Genomic DNA, 21,715 nt, shown 5'->3' on the forward strand with positions numbered 1-21,715 from the left:
TCTCCTCAAGGAGAAAAGGAAGGCCTTTAGGTCAGGAAATAAGGAGGAGCTGAAGGCTGTGCAGAAGGAGCTGAGGAGGAAGATCAGGGAGGGGAAGAACAGCTACAGGAGGAAGATGGAGGACCAGCTGCAGCAGAATGACATCAGTGGAGTCTGGAGAGGCCTGAAAACCATCTCAGGACACAGGGAACCAGACCGCCAGACTGTGGGGACTCAGGAGTGGGTGAATGACCTGAATCTGCTTTTCAACAGATTTGATCAGTCACTTACCCCTCCCCCTGCTCAGTCATCCCTGCTGCATCCCCCCTCATCTGCTCCCCAAGTACACTGCTCCACCCCCACCTCCACACTCCTGCCCACAGTGTTCAGCCCACAGCTACCCCCCACTGCTCCTGCCAAACACCAGCCTCTGCAACCCACACCTTCCAACACACAGCCCCCCCTACTCTAATCTGGCCCTCACAACAACCCAGGTGTGAGATGAACTCAGGAGGATCAAGACAAGAAAGGCCTTGGGTCCAGATGGTATCAGCTCTAGGCTCCTGAAGTCCTGCGCAGACCAGCTGTGTGGGATCATGGAGCACCTCTTCAACATGACACAACTTGAGGTTGGGAAGAGTCCCACAGCTGTGGAAGACATCCTGTGTGGTACCGGTGCCGAAGACGCAGCACCCCAAGGACTTGAACAGCTACAGGCCGGTGGCGCTGAGATCTCACCTGATGAAAACCCTGGAGTGGCTGATTCTCACCCATCTCCGGCCCCTGGTGACACAGTCAATGGACCCGCTGGCATTTGCTTACCAGCCTGGCATCGGGGTGGATGATGCAGTCATCTACCTTCTCCACAGAGCTCTCTCTCACCTGGATAAACCTGGGAGCACTGTGAGAATCATGTTCTTTGATTTCTCCAGTGCTTTCAACACCATACAGCTCATGCTCCTGAGGGACAAGCTGGAACTCATGGGGTGGACCAGCATCTCACATTCTGGATACTGGATTACCTCACCAACCGACCGCAGTATGTGAGGACACGAGACTGCATGTCTGACATGGTGGTCTGCAGCACGGGGGCAGCACATGGAATGGTCCTGGCTCCATTCCTCTTCACCCTTTACACTGCAGACTTCCAGTACAACTCACCTCACTGCCACCTGCAAAAGTTCTCTGATGACTCTGCAGGACCAGACACTCCCCCCTAACACCAGGGAACATCCAGGGAAGAGACATTGAGATGGTGACATCTTATAAGTACCTGGGTGTTCAGCTGAACAATAGACTGGACTGGACAGACAACACCACTACACTTTACAAGAAGGCTCAGAGCAGACTCTACCTGCTGAGGAGACTCTGGTCCTTTGGAGTGCAGGGGGCACTCCTCAGGACTTTTTATGACACTGTTATGGCATCAACCATCTTCTATTAAGTGGTCTGCAGGGGCAGCAGCAGACAGGAAGAGACTGGACAAGCTGATCAAGAAAGCCAGCTCTGTCCTGGGGTGCCCTCTTGACCCAATGGAGGTGGTGGGAGAGGAGATGGACAACAAGCTCCACCCCATGCAGGACAGTCTGACAGCACTGAGCAGCTCCTTCAGCGATAGGCTGCTTCACCCACAGTGTGTGAAGGAGAGGTATTGCAGGTCCTTCCTTCCTGCTGCTGTCAGACTCTACACCAGCACTGCTCCTAGTTCACTTCATACTCACATGGAAATTTTCACTAGGTTCTGCGCTGTAATTAATCCAAAACAGCTGCTATCAGTCATCAGTTCATTGTTCATTGTGTGCAATTCCATTTTCAAGTGTGCAATATCTGTATTTAGTTCATTTTCTGTCTCTTTGTATAAAGTCCTGTGTATAATTCTCTTCTGTTAATATTTTTTATTACATTGTCATGTTTATACTGTCGTGTATATTGTTTTTTTCTTGCCTTTTACTCATGTCTTTTTCTATATTTTCAATCACTTCTGCTGCTGTAAATTTCCCCATTGTGGGACAAATAAAGGATTATCTTATCTTATCTTGTCCCATTCTCACCTTAAAACATTGCAACCCCCACCCACCCTCTACTCTCCCTCCCCCCATGAGTCGACTCCAGCACGGAGGACAATGCCCCCATCCCCCTCCCCCCACCCACAATCACAGCAGCTCAGGTGTGTGGAGAGCTGAGGAGGCTTCGCCCCAGCAAAGCAGCAGGGCCAGATGGGGTATCCCCTCGACTGCTGAAGGCCTGCGCGCTAGAGCTGGGAAACCCTCTACAGAGGCTCTTGAACCTGAGCTTGGAACGGGGGAGGGTCCCTCGGCTGTGGAAAACATCCTGTACTATCCCAGTCCCAAAGAAATCACATCCTGGAGAGCTGAATGACTTCAGGTCAGTTGCCCTGATGTCACATGTGATGAAGACCATGTGGCTGCTGCTACACCACCTAAGGCCACAGGTCCACCATGCTCTCAACCCTCTGCAGTTCGCATACCAGAAGAGAGTGGGAGTAGATGACACCATCATTTACATGTTACACCACCCCTCCATCACTTGGACAGAGGCAGCGGTGAGGTGAGAATTACATTCTTGGACTTCTTCAGTGCCTTTAACACAATCCAGCCTCTGCTCTTCAGGGACAAGCTGACAGAGGTGGGAGTAGACTCACACCTGGTGGCATGGATCATGGACTACCTGACTGGCAGACCCCAGTTTGTGCGACTGGGTGACTGCAGGTCAGACACGTCGGACTTCAAGTACAACTCGGAGTTATGCCACGTGCAAAAATTCGCAGATGACACTGCTATTGTGGGCTGTATCAGTGGTGGACAGGAGGAGGAGTACAGGAAACTGATCCAGGACTTCGTCACATGGTGCAAGTCCAACCACCTGCACCTTAACACCACCAAGACCAGGGAGATGATGGTGGACTTCAGGAGGCCCAGGCCTCACCCGCAACCTGTGTACATTAAAGGTGACTGTGTGGAGTTTGCACAGACGTACAAATACCTAGGAGTGTTGGATGATAAACTGGACTGGACTGCAAACATGGACGCTCTGTGCAGGAGAGGACAGAGCCGACTGTACTTCCTCAGAAGGCTGGCATCCTTCAACATCGGCAAGAAGCTGCTGTAGATGTTCTATCAGACTGTTGTGGCGAGTGCCCTCCTCTACGTGGTGATGTGCTGGGGGGAAGCATCAAGAAGAGGGACGTCTGGACAAACTAGTGAGGAAGGCGGGCTCTGTTGTGGACATGGAGCTTGACAGCCTGACATCTGTGGCAGAGCGACAGATGCTGAGCAGGCTCCTGTCGATCATGGACAATCCACTACATCCACTGCACAGTCAGACAGACGAGCAGCTTCAGTGACAGGCTGCTGTCACTGTCCTGCTCCACGGACAGACTGAGGAGATCGTTTCTCCCCCACACCATGTGGCTCTTTAATTCCACGAAGGGGGGAAAACGTTAATGTCAACTGTTCTGACGGACTACACACTACATACACACACACTGTACAACATGCACCTTAAATATGGCATTCTATTTGCACTGGGATCTGCACTGGACTTGAAGTTTCTTCACTGTGTTTTTTATTAGCAGTGTTTTTATTATTATTCCCAATATTTATTGCATGCTTTCAACCTTTTATCTTAAGTTTGTTGATGCTGCTGGAACTGTGAATTTCTATCTAATAGTATCTATCTAATCTAATCTACTACAATGTCTAAGCCATTTACTCATCTCCTTTCACACTCAGCTGGTCAGCTGCAACACCACTGTTCCCAGTGGAACATCCAGCAACTACAAGAAACAAAAATGTTTCTGTTGATATAGTCCCACTTGTTTTTGTGAAAGGAACTGTTTTTCCCTAAAAATACAAACATAACTTAATTGCAAACAAGGGAATACAAATTGCATACTTTGACCATCAGGTGTGTCTTGGACATGTGTGACTACTCCATGCAGGAGGGATTCCCTGATGATTCCAGCCAGTTTCAAGCAGGAGGTGCTCTGGGGTCCCCTCTCCCCTGCCAGTAACACAGACATTCTGCCTGTGTAGTGCTAAGCAAATTTGGCATCCACTTTCAGGTCGGACTGCCACATGCTGCCATTGTAACACCTTTTAGCCATTTTTTTGGCCCAAATTCTGTCCTCCACACAAATTTCTTTGTCTCAACCTCCCCAACAAGAACTTCAGTTTCACAATGTGTGAAATTCCATTTTTAGAGTTTGCCATGGCCTTCATGCATTCAGTGGGATTAAATAGTAATTAGAGGGGCATTTCACTGACTATCTATAGACAACTGTGGGCGTTGCATTAAGCTGGCACAGGTGCACCACATTTGGAGTCAATTGTGATTAAGGGAAATTGATGCAGGACATGCATGCATGCATGCTGTTTTATAAATATAATACATAGTATTTTTGTGTGTAAGCAGTTTCCATGTTTCATTCATACTCCACCTTTTGATGCAAATCCTATGTGCAACTTTGTAAATGATGCCCCTGGTCTTTGAGTTTGTGGCCAAAATTTCCATGGAATTTTCTTAGCTCACTCTGGTAATAATTGAAAACTGTGCAGGTCAGCCACAATAAGTTCCTACTTATGGGACCATTGTGTTTTTCCCAAGAGCTACTAAATAAATATAAATTAATCCTCTCTGTTCCCTAGCAGGAATTCTGAGGCCATGGAACTATTGATTATGACAATTTATTATTTGCATCACCTTATATATACTTTATATGGAACCTGCGTTTTGCTATGTTCTTCTCCCCCCATTTTAGTCTGTTCCATGCCTATCTTATCTTTTGCAAATGTGGCATTGATGCTATTGGCTATTCACTGATAGTGGTGAGGAAAATAAAGGCAAATGAATGTTGTCCTCTGCATTTGACCAAATCCACATTTTAAACTGACCTTAGGTGTGCAACGGTTTAGTACTTGCTGGAAATGCTGTACTTGGAAGTGGAAATGTAGGAAATGTAGTTTTATTACCAATTTACAGTACATATGCTATATTTTGCTATAGTCTGGATGATATCAGATATCAAATGGGATGTCAAGTTATTTTTTATTAATAATTAATAATGGACAAATGCAAAAGCCATATATTGCATTCAAATCAAATCAGGTGTATTGATATAGTTCAAATTTTAGTTAATTGAATTAACTGAAATGGTACATTTACTGCAATCTACAGACAGCAGTAGATCATTTAAGACTTTGAGAAGAGCAGATTCCTTGAAGCCTGACTGGGATTTTTTATTTTCTAAATAAGACAGAAGCTGTGCATAGTAGGGTGAAAAAATATGAGATTACTTTCATTGCATTGGGTGTCTCCTGGGAAAAAGCTTATGCCAGTGTTTGCATAATGATGTCAGTAAAACAAAGGTTAAATAAAAAATAAACTGAGTAGGGGGGTCTGGTTGGATTGGTGAATGTAAGGGACAGCAGCACTGAAGACTGAAGGGTCACAGGGGTCAAGCACAAAGCCCTAAGCTTCCTTGCATCTCAACATGAGATTAGGATGCTGGAATGGTGGCACCTACGATCACCAAACCTCAGATTCAGGAGAAACAGTGCAGATTGCGATCTAGCCATAAAAGAGCTGACCAACTCCTTACCCCTGCAAGGCTACTAGAGAGGTCATGGGAATTTGCCAGTCCCTGCATGTGATGTGAAGATAAAGAGTACGGTCTAGACCTGCTCTATATGTACAGTGCCTTGAGATTCTGTTGTGAATTGGCACTATATAAATAAAACTGACTTGACTTGACTGGCACTGGGGTAGTTTTCAACCACGTGTGATGCAGCTAGGATGAGAATCAGCACCCCTCTCTCAGCATTTGGTTACCTTATATGCATGTATTAGCCTTCTGGTGCTAATAAATTCCCTCATCTATTCAATAGGAGAATGTTTATACAAGAAAATATCCAAATAAATTAATAAACCTGTGAGCTTTAAACATCCATTATGGTCTTAGCTTCCTTACAATACACACACGCTCTCTATCAATTATTACTGTCCTACCTCTGGGCTTATGGCAGGCAACAGGGATCAGACAGTCTTCTTTAACGTGAGGTTTGAGTGTTGCTTCACAGCCTCCAACGTGTTGCCCACGATGGTCGATGCACAGAACCACCCTGTAACGCAGGCCACGACCGCACGTCACTGTGCACTGCAATGGGATGGCATCGCATATTGTACATATTACAAGTGGCATTAATCATTACAGATGGTTAGGGTTTCGGTTTTCAGTTAGTTTCATTGATGATGAATCCAGTGATTCCCACCTTTTTTCCACATGATTTTTTTCTTTCTTTTTTTTTTCTTTTTTACATTTTATATTTTGATATTTTTAAAGAGGTAAAATTATTCAGTAATTTTCAAGGAATGGAAAGAAAGCCTGTGAAAGTATTTTGGAGGTCTTGACTCCTCAGGGAGGGAGCCACTAGGTTAATCTCTCTATTATTATTATCAATTTATTTATTTATTTAGAATGATTAATTGTTCAGTCTACAAAATGTCAAGAAATGAGAAGAAATGCTTACTACAGTTTCCCAAAGCCCAAGGTTAAGTGTTCAAATTGCTTGTATTGTTAGACCAACAGCCCAAAAGATATTTAATTTACAATTATATAAAATGGAAAAAAGCAACAAGTGAAACCATACATTTGGTGTTCTGTTTGATAACTGACTTAAACAATTAATCAATTATGAAATCTATCAGTAAATAAATGAACTAATCACTTAAGCTCTGAGTGATCAATTACATTTTTAGTTTATAGATGATAGATGATTGATAGAAAAAAAGTAAAAGCAAAAGAGATTTTTAAAAATGGCTTATATACCTGCAAATAAAGTGCAGTGATGCTGGGTGGACTGAGTTCAGATGATTTTGTGGTATACAGGATGTTTATGTATGTTTTTGTCTTTCTGAAATGTCTAAGGGTTTCCAGATGTATACACTTTTTACGAGTTTCCTATGTCTGAGTTAACCTTTGGGGCTCATGTTTAGGATAAGAGTTAAGAATGTGACCCCCAGACTAGTAGAGGTTAAGGGTGAGGGTTTCCTCTCCCCTTATCTTTTTCCTCTCAATAGTGAAGGTATTGACTAAGGTCCAGATGTTTCCTATGAACCATGTAAACAACCAATGTATATATACTGGTGTTTAGAGCTGTTAGGGAGGGAGATCCATATTGGCTCGGATCCTCTCACAGGCTACTGCAGTGCTTGTCCGATGCTGAACTACTTTGTAATAAACTTCTATATACAAGTAAGTCAGTGTCAGCGGAGATCTTCTCTTCATCATCTTCACATCGACAACACCATCTAATATACCACAATTTCCCCCTTTCTAGTGTATAGATGCCTGGTGTAAATAGATACTTACTGACCTGAGACCACTCCATTGCCACCCACTGAGGGCAGGTGAAGGCGTTGCAAATCTGTCGAGTGACAGGTAGAGGGGAGTGGGTGCACTTCCACTCCTCCACCTGGGAGAACTGTCCATTGGTGTCGTCCTCCACACAAAGCACACTGCGATTCTGCCAGCCACCACCACAAGACACTGAGCACTGGGTCCAGGGGCCCTGCTCCCAGCTGCATATAAAGGACATGGATTAAGCTCACTTAATTTTACTTTGTGGATACTCTGGAAGTGGATGTGTGTGAAACTTAATTTTCATTGTTTTGTTTTTAACTTACCCCTTAGACCCAACAGTTTCTTCAGGAATAGTAACATTCTAGTTATAGATGTTGTCTTACATTGTTTATTTTTGTTTGTAAGTAGGTTATGAGCAGCCTTGTTCTTTTGCATCTTTGATAAATATAATCTAAATGTAAATGATAATGATAATCTATATGCTCAGCTTTAATATGATTATCTGGATGTTGAGTTCTCAAAAACATTAAATCACTGGAAACAACATTCTAATAGATTTTCAAGTGCATGGAGGTTTCCAGCAGGCACCTTTAGCATGTAAATATACTGTCATACTGCTGATTTTGAATAAAATCAAATCAGACTTAGCTACAAGTCTTTTTTCAAATTTCAAATCGGATAATGAACTAACCAGTAAAAATGTACCCAGTATTTGACATGTCAATATAGATTAACATCTAGAATGCCTTCTTGGAAAAAGCCTTGTACCTCCTGACTCACATAGGTGAAATCTTTTTCAGCATGTGTAGCACACTGCTGCAGTGCTACACAGCCAAGCAAGTCTAAAAGAAACAGTGGATTATTATATTGTTCTCTCCCTGTTCTCTCCCTGTGACAGAGTGTGAGGCATTCACTATCACTCCCAGTAGGACCACTGCGCCAGAAGCTGAGCTCAGAGAACTGAAAACATCACATCTTTGGAGCACACAACTCCACTACTTTTGGGAGGTTGAGTTGAAGTCAGACTCAGGAGGAGAGAGGTCTGTGTTGATTGATGAATAATGCTTTACCTTCAGAGACAGCTGCTGTGGAACAGAATACAGTAACTGTCACAATTAAACAAAGATGAATTTTTCACCATTTGGTCCTTCTTTATATAAAATGGTGGTAGGTTGGGAGGAGGTATTTTCAATCTTTATGGCCTGAAGGATGGGTAGTCAAACATTTTTGGAAAAATAAGGTCCTTTATTATTTTTTTTCACAACCCAGACTATCCATCTATTATCTGTGCCGAGGGTTGCTGGGGGTTAGAGCCAATCCCAGCTGACAGTGGGCCAGAGGTGGTATACACCCTGAGCAAGTCGTAGGCCTATTGTAGGGCTGACATATAGAGACAAACGGCCATACACACTACATTCACATTACTGGTAAATTAGAGAGAGAACAGGGAGAACAAATTGCACGCAGGGTTTGAACCCAGAACCCTCTTACAGCGCTAACCACCCCACCACTTTTCTACCCATACAACACAGACTACGCAGATTTCATTTTTTGTTATGCCCCTCCCTGTGATTTATTAAAACTACAATTAAGGGCAGTAGAAACATGACGTGATCATCGTTTCTGGCCTACCTGTTCTCAGACTAGAAACTTTCTTTTTACTGACATTACATCTCTGAATCTATCACCAATTTAATCTGCACATTCACAGTAACAGTAGTTGCTAAATCACCCTCAACTCTCCGCTTTCTGTGCGGTATCACGCTATCTTCTGCTACTGATTTAGCTGAACTCTCAGCCATGGCCTCTCGCTCTCCTTCTCCCTCTCCTGCCTTCTCTTGCTCTGCGTATCAGATTTTCATTTACACCTCTGCCTCGTTTAATGATAATGGAATGTGTAATAAATGTAGTCTGTTTGCTGTACTCGAGGCTTAGCGAATTAGTGTCCCAGCTCCGCACCATGGAACTAATTCAGCAGCTAATGCTAAACAGCCCCCTGTAGCCGGTGCGGAGCAGCTTAGCGTAGCTCCTGTTAGCATTCCCCCGGCAGTTCCCGAGCAGCCGGGAAAGCAGGCTAGCTGGGTGACTGTTCATAAGGACAGGCGTAGTCGTAAGCAGAAGTCCACTGCCGACCACCACCCAGTTCACGTTTCAAACAGATACTTCCCACTCAGCGACACACCCGCTAAGGAGCCAACTCTGGTGATTGGCGACTCCATTTTGCGGAACGTGAAGATAGCAACTCCAGCGACCATAGTTAAATGTATTCCCGGGGCCAGAGCGGGCGACATTGAGTCTTATTTAAAGCTGCTGACTAAGGATAAGCATAGTAATGAAACTGTTATTCACGTCAGCGCTAATGACACCCGACTACGCCAGTCGGAGGTCACTAAAGTTAATATTGATTCAGTGTGTACATTTGCAAAGACCATGTCAGACACCATAGTTTTCTCTGGTCCCCTGCCCAATCTGACCAGTGATGACATGTAGAGCCGCATGTCTTCACTCAACCTCTGGCTGTCGAGGTGGTGTCCAGAAAACGATGTGGGCTTTGTAGACCATTGGAAGAGTTTCTGGGGGAGACCTGGTCTGATTAGGAGAGACAGCATTCATCCCACTTTTGATGGAGCGTCTCTCATATCTAGAAATCTGACAGAGTTTATTAGGAAGCCAAAGCCCTGACAATCCAGAGTTCAGGCCAGGAGACAGAGCTGTAGTCTTACATGAATGCTGAGCATTCACACTATAGTTCTTCAAATCTTTATTATTATTATTCAATAAACTTATTATTCTTCCGTACGTTTTTTGGCATCTAACTACTCCCACATACTTTGTGCTAGAAAAACCATTCAACCATCAAAATGTTCAGCTCATTCAGGACATTCCTGCTTGCATTCAACTTTTTTCTACTATTTCTACTTTTTAAAATATATATATATGCTTCAGCTGTTGGTTTTAACTTTCAGCTTCTGCATCTACCCTTTCTCTCTGATAATTTCAGTCATTTTAAACTTCAGCAATGACTTTTGACTTTCAATTTTTTTTTTTTTTGATGTCACGCGGTGACATCATCCACTCTGGCTTTCAGCCCTTCAACTTTTCCTCAAATTTTTGTACTTCAACTCCTCTCCTGCCCACACCTTTCACTTCTCACAGCAATGACTTTTGCCTTTAAAATTTAAAGTTTTTCTTCTGCATTTCAACAATTTCAGCCTTTCAACTTTTTCTTTTGCATTTCAACAATAATTTCAGCCATTTTAAGCATTGCTTCAGCGATTCATTCAGCTCTCAGCATTCACACGCATTTTCCACAGGAAATGCATTTTCTAGTTAGATGTGGATTACTCAATATCAGATCTCTTTCATCCAAAGCTGTACTAGTTAATGATCTGATATCAGATCACCATCTTGATCTATTCTGTCAGACTGAAACCTGGCTGTGTCAGGGTGAGTATGTTAGCCTGAATGAATCCACCCCCCCAGTCATATTAATACTCACATTCCCAGAGACACCGGCCGTGGAGGTGGAGTCGCAGCCATTTTCAATTCCAGCTTAATTAACCTGAAACCTAAACTAAATTATAATTCATTTGAAAGCCCTTGTTCTCAGTTTGTCCCACCCAAGGTGGAAAACATTAAAGCCAGTTCTATTTGTTGTAGTGTAGGTTTCTTTTCAGCACTGTAGCCAGGCTGACAAAGAGTCAAAGCTCTATAGATCCACACATCCCTATAATCCTCAGCAGCAATGATTTTATGAATTTCTTTAATGATAAAATTTCTACTATTAGAGACAAAAATAATTACATCCTGCCTTCAACCAGCACCGATTTATGTCAAAACACAGGATCCATAGACTCAACTGCAAAACCTAACCTTGACTCCTTTTCTCCCATCGACCTTCCCCAGCTCACATCAATTATTTCGGCATCTAAACCTTCAACTTGTCTCCTTGACCCCATCCCAACTAGGCTGCAGTCCTGTATTAGATATGTTAAATCTGTCCTTGGTAACAGGTTATGTGCCACGGTCATATAAAACAGCTGTAATTAAACCTCTTCTAAAAAAGCCCACTCTAGATCCAGATGTATTAGCCAATTACAGACCTATATCTAACCTCCCCTTTCTTTCCAAAATCCTAGAGAAAGCAGTTGCAAAACAGTTGTACGACTTTCTACAGGATAATAGTTTATTTGAGGTTTTTCAGTCAGGATTTAGGTTGTATCACAGCACAGAGACAGCACTTGTAAAAGTTACAAACGACCTCCTGATCGCATCAGACAATGGACTTGTTTCTGGACTTGTCTTGTTAGATCTCAGTGCTGCTTTTGATACGATTGACCATCACATCCTTTTACAGAGACTGGAGCACTTTATTGGTATTAAAGGAACTGCACTAAACTGGTTTAAGTACTATCTATCTGATAGGCTTCAGTTTGTACATGTTAACAACTACTCCTTCATGTACACAAAAGTTAAACATGGAGTTCCACAAGGGTCAGTGCTTGGACCAATCCTCTTCACTCTGTATATGCTTCCCTTGGGCAACATTATCAGGACACACTCCATAAATTTCCATTGTTATGCAGATGATACACAGCTTTATCTGTCAATGGAACCTGATGAAACCAATCATCTAGCCAAATTCCAGGCTTGTCTTAGGGACACTAAAACTTGGATGACAAGCAATTTTGTATTACTCAACTCAGATAAAACTGAAGTGATTATAATTGGTCCTGAACACATCAGAAATAAATTTTCTAATGATGTAGTTCCATTAGATGGCATTGCCCTGGCTCCCAGCTCCACTGTAAAGAATCTGGGAGTCATCTTTGATCAGGATATGTCCTTTAACTCACATATAAAACAAACTTCTAGGACTGCCTTCTTTCACCTGCGTAATATCACCTAAATTAGACATTTTCTGTCTCAAAAGGATGCAGAAAAACTAGCCCATGCATTTGTTACTTCCAGGCTGGACTACTGTAATTCATTATTATCAGGCTGCCCCAGCAAGTCTCTAGACTCTGCAGCTGATTCAAAATACTGCAGCATGATTACTGACAGGAACTAGGAAAAGAGACTATATTTCTCCTGTGCTAGCCTCTCTACATTGGCTCCCAGTCAAATCCAGAACTGAATTCAAAATCATCCTCTTCACATACAAAGCCCTTAATAGTCAGGTTCCATCTTACCTTAAAGATCTCATAGTCCCCTACAATCCCACTAGGACTCTGCGCTCCCAGAATTCTGGTTTACTGGTGGTTCCCAGAGTTTCTAAGAGTCGAATGGGAGGCAGAGCCTTCATTTATCAGGCTCCTCTACTGTGGAACCTTCTCCCAGTTTCGGTCCGGGAGGCAGACACCCTCTGTACTTTTAAGAGTAGGCTTAAAACTTCAAAGTTCACTTCTCCTCTTTGATAAAGTTTATAGTTAGGACCAGGCTTGAACCATCCCTTAGTTATGCTGCTATAGGCCTGCTATAGACTGCTGGGAAATCTCCCATGATGCGCTGAGCTTCTCTCCCTCTCTCTCTCTCTCTCTCTCCGCAGTATGGATTCATATCCCATAAACATGTTATTAACTCAATATCTCCCCTTTCCTGTAGTATTGTGCTCTTCCGTCTCTCTCTCCTCTTCTGTCTCTTTCTGCAGGTATTTCTGCCTCTGGAGCTGTAGAGTCTGATCTGTGATGACAAGTCTCCTGCTGCTCCTACAACTCCACTCAACAACTTCTGCTAGAATTAGAAATGACTTATACTGCTATTAGTTGTATTGCTATGTTAGCAGTTAATACTTTAATCATCATTACTATCATTACTACTGCTGCATTACTGGCATCACCTTACATTTTATATGGAACCTGTGTTATGCTATGTTCTTCTCTCGCTATTCTAAAAAATATCTGTCTCCATTACATTCACCAGATGGTTAGTGTATAGTCGGTTTGTCAGAGCTTTTTTTGTGTGGAGCATTTACAACACTTCTCAGTGAGAGGGAAGTTTAATGTGAGAGGACTCTCCATAACAGTTAGTTAGTTATTTATTATTTACTTACGGATACTTCTGCTCCCAGTTACTTATAGGTATATTCCAACCAGTGATCACAATCACAAATTTCTTAACACTTTCTGCCCACTGGTGTGTTAGGTCTCAGCCAACACCCTGTTCAAACTGGAAGCACTGTATTGTACAAGTACTGTTTCTTGTAACTTTTAAAATGAAAGACTGTAGGTTCTACTCACCGAGGCAGAGGTTGGAAGTGATCATATGGCATCACCTCTTTGAATCCATCACTAGAGGAGACAAAGAATCACAAACACTGTGAGTCTGTGATACTATGATGTCAATATAGCAGCTCTAGAAGTCGTAAGAATCAGTTTTTTCCAGCAGGTGTTAAAATTTGATTGATTTAGCCTGGCAGGAAAATCTGAGCTCTACCTAGTCAGATCCAAAGCTATTCCTACAGCAATGCCAAAAAGAAAAAGCCTGTGGCACAAACAGGATTGAGAAAAATTATTAATTGAACATCCCAAAATATTGAACTATTCAGTTAAGACTAAATGGACTGTGTATAATGTTAAATGTTTGCTGGTATTGCCAGTCTCACTGGTAAGTTTTTTGTGATATCACTTACACAAAATACATCTAATAATGATACCTACCCCTCTTTGCAGGGGTCCATGTTGCACTCTTTGAGCTTTGGTGTGGGTTTAGTGTTTTCAGGATAGCTGTTACAATGGTTCTCAGGCAGGGTCTGGTTGGATCGGATGTCTATGCATTCAGCAGAGTTCAGCTGATAACCTGGAGAAGGAAAATGGACACAGGCTGGTGAAGCTGGATATACAACAGCTGAGCATCAATAAAACCTAAATAATGTTAAATCAATATTAAAACATGCAGACGCCTGTTTACAGTTACTATTGGCTGACTGATGGTAACCTCACCTCCTCCACAGGTAACAGAGCACGGGAAAAAGTCAGTCTCTCTCCACTGGTACCTGATTGGCTGGTAGAAAAGAAACTGGACAACTGTGTCCTTGGGGCCGCCGTACTTCATCTGGACAATAGTATGCACAAGAAAACCGTTATGTCAAGTAGTGAGGAGTACAGTTTACAGAAAAGAAAGTGAAAAGTAGAACACAGCTGAGTCTTTACTGACTGCCAGTATCTTATGGTCTTCTACAGGTTCACACTTCTCTAGTTGTGATTACAATTCTCATGTAGGTGCAAGATAAATTTACAGTTGACAATCTGACACAAACTGAAATCTTTTAAGTTTTACAGTCGATGAAAGAATTATACCTTTTTCCTTCAAGGGCAATGAGCTACCTAAATAAAATAAAAGTGCCTTGACCTTAGACAGTTAAATAAATGCTTTTCAACAGCCCCTCCTTGACATGTAAGTCATTCATCATAACTTTGGGTAGGATTTGAGCTTGTCGACCAAACTAATGAATGTGCTCTCCATTCACAAACTTTTGTAAGAGCACATATAGCATAACCAGAAATTACTGTTACATCTACTAACATAACTAAGTCAAAAGCAGCTGTGACATACAGTAACTTTCAACTGTTAAGTGTGTGCACAGACAAATAGTATTTTAATTGACCTTTAAATGACCAATATCAACACTACTCACTTGCTGACAACATACTATAAAGGCCACTTGTGGTAAGAGATGTGTGACAAGATGCAGTAACTGCATGTAATTAGGCTGCCATCTAAATTCTGCATTGTATTGCATGACATTGGTTCCTGTTAAAGGATAAGGTGGTGTTATTTTACATTATTCCTGTCTTCCTGTCTTCCAAACAGCTTATTATTATGACATCATATTTATTTCTATCTAGATTTAGCAGGCCTCTTCAACATGCTAATAGTGCCACTTGCATCAATCTTACAATCTAATAAAATCCCCTGCACTGCTGAATGCAACAGACTGATTTATGTATGTTGTATCTCTTGTAGCAATAATAAAATATATACATCAGAAGCCAAAAGTCCTAAGGCTGTTGAGTTATAATCTTAAGCCTGTCCCCTTTCCTTTGTTTCACCTTGATAATGTAATCTGCATTGAGTTTGCCATGCGTCCTGAGTGTCTGCCTGTCTGTCCCTCTTTGAAAGTCCAAAGAGGTGTTTCCTATCACATAAGAGCCCGTTGACAAAAGACTGATCTCCTCCCTCCTTCCCTGAAGAGAGATGGCTTCAATGGCTGAAAAAGAGAGACAGAGCAAGAGGGAAATTTATAAAATTAGATTTAGAAATTTATATGAAAATTTAACATTAACTTAACAGAAAAAGTTATATGCAAAACAAACAAACAAAAAAAGACATGTGGACATGCCACATCTTTTGCTTTCTCCTCAGACCTTTGTAGTTAAATGAGTGCTAATTTAACAAAGTCCAAGTACAGCATGTGTTATTGAATATCCACATTCCAGACCTACAGAGGAAAATAATTTGAACAATTATTTAAGACAACATAAAAAGTAACTGTCTGGCAAATACCATAAATGTGCAACAAAATATGACTACATTTTTGATTTTACATGGCTAATTCAGGTCTGTGTGGTGGTGGCAGCAGGCTCAGCAAGTAGCCCAGGAGAAGTGTCCTGTCAGTTGCTTAAACCACCAGAACTGAGCTTCTCTCCATATCTCTAAAAGGTAAATATGGCCACCCTTGGAATGAAAATAATTTTGTATCTGTCTCACTTGTATCTGTGATACCTGCTGGAATCTGCATAGTGATTCACTAAATCAGTCTCATAAAGTATACTAACACTACACTTGGTTTGGATAGTTATTAATAATTAATTTAATAACTACAACAAAATCACCCTTTATTATAGTTTGTACAAGTTGGAGTTCTGCTGCGTAGAGGCTGGCAATATTCACTTCCATACAACATTAAACAGACCAGAAAAAAATATGAAATATGCAAAAGTATTTATTTGACCAAAATTAAAATGAAATAACAACATACATTTATCTTTAAATGTAACCTAATCACACAAACATTATATACTGGTGTGTGTGTGTGTGTGTGTGTGTGTATGTGCATGTGCATGTGTCTGTGGGAATCAGACAATGGCAAGATGGCTAATTTAAGATGGTTGTTTTGTCTTAAGCCACGTGACTTAATACAAAGAAGCTCTAACCAAGATGGTGGAATCAAAAGATGGCCTCTAGGACCAACCACATGGCATGTGGGGGAGATTAACAAAGGAGTATTTTGTATCTTTGTATAAGACCAAGTCAGAAGGTGCCAGGTTAAAGGGGGAGGTCAGCAAGTTGCATGCAACACAGTAACATATACCTTCAATCCTACATGTGTGAACATGTTAACATTGATCAGTGACCTGACTATAAACAGACATAACAACAAAACTCAATCAATACAATACTTGGGCAAAGTTGAACAGTCCTGTGCTTAGCCAAGCTGTGCTATGTAAGGTGACGTAAACTAGGTCCAGCTACATTACCAAGTCCATGGGGAGATCAGTGGTTGTTTCTTTGTTCTCCTTGCAGAGTTAAAAGTTTCACACTAATTCTTTGTTGCTCCTTTTGCTGATAAACCAAGCTGGCAGACCTTGAGTTCTACCTGTTGATGCTTGGGCTTAAATCCCTCGGTAGACTATCAAAGTTCAGTCCAATGCAGGCCTGTGCTTCAGGCGGGCTTTATGGAGGTCAGAGAGAGGAAGAACAACTAATACTTTCTATTGAAGAGCAGCAGAGTGATAAGGGGCCCTGCTCTCTTACTGAACAGGGCAGAGAGAGTAAGACAAACCCTCTCTCTTGAGGAGTTTCAGAGGAGAGAGCTTCTCTTTCGAGGAGTTAATAGAGCAGAGAGTGTTAGACAACTCTTGAGGAGTTTCAGAGAAGAGAGAGAGCATCTGGTTTTGTATGGCCTGATGACATTATGGGTCCTGGGCCATACAGTGAGCAATTATGGCTGGAACTGAGGAATTGTACACCAAAGTGTGAAAGGTGAAGAACCTTGAGAGACTGAGTTCAATGGCTCTCCTTAGTCTGCTGAACAAAAGGAGCCATTTGGTCTCGTCCTCCATTTTGAGTGGTCTGGGGCCTTACAAGGGTCTGCTAGGGTCCATGCAAATTTCATCATTAGAGAAAGCTCTCTGCATAATGTGCTAATGTTAGCTAACAACAATAAGAGTTAGCTGAGGCTAGCAGGCTAACTTAACCTACAAAAAACTGTGGAAAATTATGGAAAGAACGAGAATCATTCCATTTTAATGGTATTTTCCTATCATGAAAATAAGTGACTCAAAATCAAAACAGGCTGTGTAAAGAGGACTCTGTGTTACCAATAGTGAAAATATGATTAGAATGATATTTAGATTTGAATTCATGAACTTGCAAGCTGGGTTAGCCAAGCTGCATGAGTGTGTGATTTCCTTTCTTTCACTGTGGTCTCTCTCCCTTCAGCTTCTCCCTCTAGTGTCCCCCCTCCACCACACTGATTTCCTGGTAGTTTATGAATGATCTGGTAAAGTATCCAGATCCTGCTGCCTCAGGAAAACCAGGGCCATCATAGGAGACCCCTCACACCCCGCCCACCACCTGTTTGACCTCTTGCCCTCAGGACGGCGCTTCAGGTCAGTCAAGTCTCACACCACCAGACTCACCAACAGCTTCTTCCCCTGGGCAATTCGGACCATAAATAAACACTGACCATACCCCACCATACCCCCCACCCGCTCCCCTCACCCCACCAACAACACACCTCACACACACACATGCACACACAGAGTGTGTGCAATGACAATAAAGCCTATTCTATTCTATTCTATTCTATTCTAAAGAAAGTAATTCCTAGGACACTCTTCAATTCCGAAACCTTTGACAAAGCACACATCCAGTACTTTCTGCAGCTCTCTGGGGTACTGCACTGTTGTAACTTGAGTATATTAGCAGGATAAGGCTTGTTGACATGTGTTGGTTCATTGTGGGCTGCTGCACTCCTTTCAACTGCAATAAAACAGGTCAGCAAACCTCAAATGACAAACAATTCTTAAAACACTAAACAGGTAAATCACAGGGTTCAGAACCTTTTGATTTATTTCATATCCAGAATATGAACAGTTTTAAGGAAAAGTTTTATATTCGTCCTTTCCCCATATTTCAATCCATATTCTAAAGAACTATATCACATAATTACTAATATTTTTTATCAATATAGAAAGGTCACTGTCAAAGCTACAGCTATACCTGTAGTTTCATTCATTTGGCACATGCTAAGAAAAAAATATTCATAAATGCCATTTAATTCTGGTTCATTTAATGTTCACACTGACATACTACAAACAAATGGGAGTAAACACAGACTGACTGACAGTTCATTCTGGAAGATGTGTTTATTTAACTGTGGTCACAAGAGCTCACAAAGAAGTAAATGATGATGAACATCATTACAGCAGTTGAATCCTCCGTGATATGCACTGATCAGCCACAACATTAAAACCACTTGCATAATATTGCGTACGTCCCCCCTGAGATCCGTCAAGGCATGGAAACGGGACCTCTGAGGGTGTTCTGCAGTGTCTGGCATTGGGGTATTGGCAGCAGATCATTTTGGTCCTGTGGATTGCAGGGTGGGGCCTCCAACATCTGGCTTGTTCTGGTGCATCCCACAGATGTCCAATCAGATTTGGATCTGGGGGATTTGAAGGCCGGGTCAACACCTTAGGCTCTTTATCGTATTCCTTGAGCCATTCATGCTGGGGGAGGCCCCTGATGTCATTGCCATGGGGTGTGTGCTTGGTCCACAACAACAATGTTAAATTGGGTGGCATGTATCAAAGTAACATCCAGATGAATGTCAGGCCCCAAGGTTTCTGAGCAGAACATTGTATTGTAAAGAGATTATTAATGTTATTCACTTCACCTGTGAGTGGTTTGAATGTTGTTGCTGATTGGTGTAGAGTGGCCCAGAATGAGGTGGGTTTGAGCAGATTTACCACAGGTGAGATTTGGATCCGTTCCAATGACCACAAGACCACAAGCCCAAATCATGGTTGCTCTGCTCTACCAACAAAGCTATAGCCAGAGCTGTCATGGTAGTGGTGCAAGGCCCTGAGTGAACTTAAGATGCCATGATCACTGACGTGCATATTCATAAACTACAGTATAATACACACAGCCATTCTACTCCAGGTTTAGTTGTGCAACACAAATGATACATAGTCTTAAGGGCAGCAGTGAGCACTCTTACATTAGCAGCAACAACTTGGATATAAACAAGGTCTGGTATATTTTCTCCTCTTGTAGCAAATTTGACATTTTGGTAGAATTTTGGCAAAACGGTATTTAGATTTGCATGACTAAAGTTGCCAGCACTGGTGTAAAATCTATCAGGGTGTGCTCGGGGTGTTGATCGCTGATGCTGCTGTGCACTGTCCATTGGACCCACTTTGCCAGTCTCTATAAGATCCTAGCAGCTATAGCTGAGGTTCACTGCATCTTGTTTCATCACTTTCATAAGCCAAAGTAACAACTCTTAGTAAGTTATAAGGAATTCTGTTGTAATTCAAATTATATGTACTCACTGTAAGTTAAATGATTGAATAATGATGATTAATAATGAATGAAACAAATTTCTTGAAAGTTGCGTAATTTCTTTGAAGCAAAACCAGCAGCAAAATCTGTGACATTCATCTTCAAAGCAACATCCTTTTCAATGGAGAGAGTAGCAAGTCTGCACAGTCTGTCCTGAGACACTTTTGTAGTAATAGTTCTTGATTTCCTTCAGCTTTGAAAAGTTCTGCTCTCCTGATGCAACAGTCACCAAGATAATTAGGAGACTTCTTGAAAAATATCCTGCATGTTTATGTCATGAGATATGGATGTGCTTAGTGCTTATCACTCAGTTATTTGTAGATCAGTGTCCATTTTACAATTTAATCAAATTCCAAAAAAGAATCCAAATTTGATGGCAAACTATCATATTTGTGTGAAACATGTATGCTGTTAAAAAGCTGCATCATTCACATAGCATATTCATGATAGCTATGACTCATTTTTAGATGGTCTTGTTCCCCCTTTTTTTTAAACTTGTGTAGTTCCTGTCAACCTGGACCAAGGCCGCTGATGATCTCATCAGTGATATCATTAAAGGGTTTTGTTTCAATTTAAAAGATAACACAGTTATCATGGTAACAGCAAGTAAACTTTAATATAAATGGAGGGAATCTGACTGTCAATTTTCTTGACAACTGCTCATCCAAAAGACTTGACTATCAACATTAAACCTCCTTGGGTACTCAGCAATACACCAGCAAAGTCTGAAGTGGATGAGCAGTTATCAAGAAAATCAAAATATAGACAGGCAGACAGACAGAGATTCCTCCATTTATGGTTTGGATGGTATGGATTGACAGCTTTCAGATTAGCCCAAACAAACCAAACTAAATGAGCAAACAAACCAGAATTCCCTTGAATTGCACCAGTGAGGTTATCAAAACATCTTTAAAGCAAGCTTTAAAGGTATACTGAGAACTTTTGATTGAATAACACAACCAGTATTTTATTCCAAGGCTTCTGAATCCAGTTCATCCAAGATTAAAATATCTTCCCAAATAATTATCAATCTCAGTGTCTCTTGTGCGCACTCTTTTTGTAAAATTTTACACAAAAAAAAAAAAACAAACAAAAACCATATCATACACAAGTGGAAATTACTAAGACACACCTACATAAAAACAAACACCCTGATTCATATCACTGCACTGATCAAACAAAAGATTAAAAGAAAATAAGCTAAATTTCTCTTCAGAAGCAAAATACATCCATGCAAAGGTTAATAGGCAGAGGGCATTACACATAAAAGAGAATAAGATTGTTTTCACTCAGTATAGACAGTACTGTTGTCACTCACCTATCATATCAGGTCCTTTGGCATTGAGTCTGAGAAAGCGGCTTCCCACTGGCACCTCTAGAATGGTTTTCAGAGCTGCAGGCAGACACAAGGTTGGAAAGGTGTCATTTCAACATACAATGCAGTTCAAAATACAGAGGGTTTGCAAATTAAGGGAAACCCAGTGTAACTGAGTGGAAAATTGAAAATTTTGGAGTGATGTTGGACAGCAATGTCCACCACCATCATCAAACCATCAAAAACCAGAATTTTGAAAGAATTGTCCTCCACCTCTCAGGCTGAATTGAGTTGGTTTGATTTATAGTACCAGTCAAAAGTTTGGACACACTTTCTCATTCAAGAATATGTTTTATATTTTATTCTTCAAAGTAGCCACCTTTTGCTGTGATGACAGCTTTGCCCACCTGGAATAGTTCTCAGTTAACAGGTGGGCCTTGTCAAAAGTAAATTTGTGGAATTTCTTG

At 41.6% G+C, this 21,715-nt stretch overlaps 1 protein-coding gene across 4 annotated transcripts in view; it reads right to left on the reverse strand.

Annotated features, from left to right (window-relative positions):
- Positions 1–21,715, reverse strand: part of LOC108880498 (ADAMTS-like protein 3) — a 247,289-nt gene that overhangs the window by 64,845 nt on the left and 160,729 nt on the right. For all 4 annotated transcript variants that reach the window (XM_018672035.1, XM_018672037.2, XM_018672045.1 and 1 more), the window contains exons 8-14: positions 21,252–21,326; positions 15,412–15,569; positions 14,302–14,413; positions 14,020–14,158; positions 13,600–13,650; positions 7,374–7,578; positions 6,007–6,154 (exon numbers count right to left, since the gene is read on the reverse strand). In XM_018672035.1, coding sequence (XP_018527551.1) covers positions 6,007–6,154; positions 7,374–7,578; positions 13,600–13,650; positions 14,020–14,158; positions 14,302–14,413; positions 15,412–15,569; positions 21,252–21,326 — 888 coding nt within the window. The remainder of the gene's footprint in view (positions 1–6,006; positions 6,155–7,373; positions 7,579–13,599; positions 13,651–14,019; positions 14,159–14,301; positions 14,414–15,411; positions 15,570–21,251; positions 21,327–21,715) is intronic.

The sequence above is a fragment of the Lates calcarifer genome, unplaced genomic scaffold (genome assembly GCF_001640805.2).
Source record: "Lates calcarifer isolate ASB-BC8 unplaced genomic scaffold, TLL_Latcal_v3 _unitig_950_quiver_259, whole genome shotgun sequence".
Lineage (NCBI taxonomy): Eukaryota > Metazoa > Chordata > Actinopteri > Centropomidae > Lates > Lates calcarifer.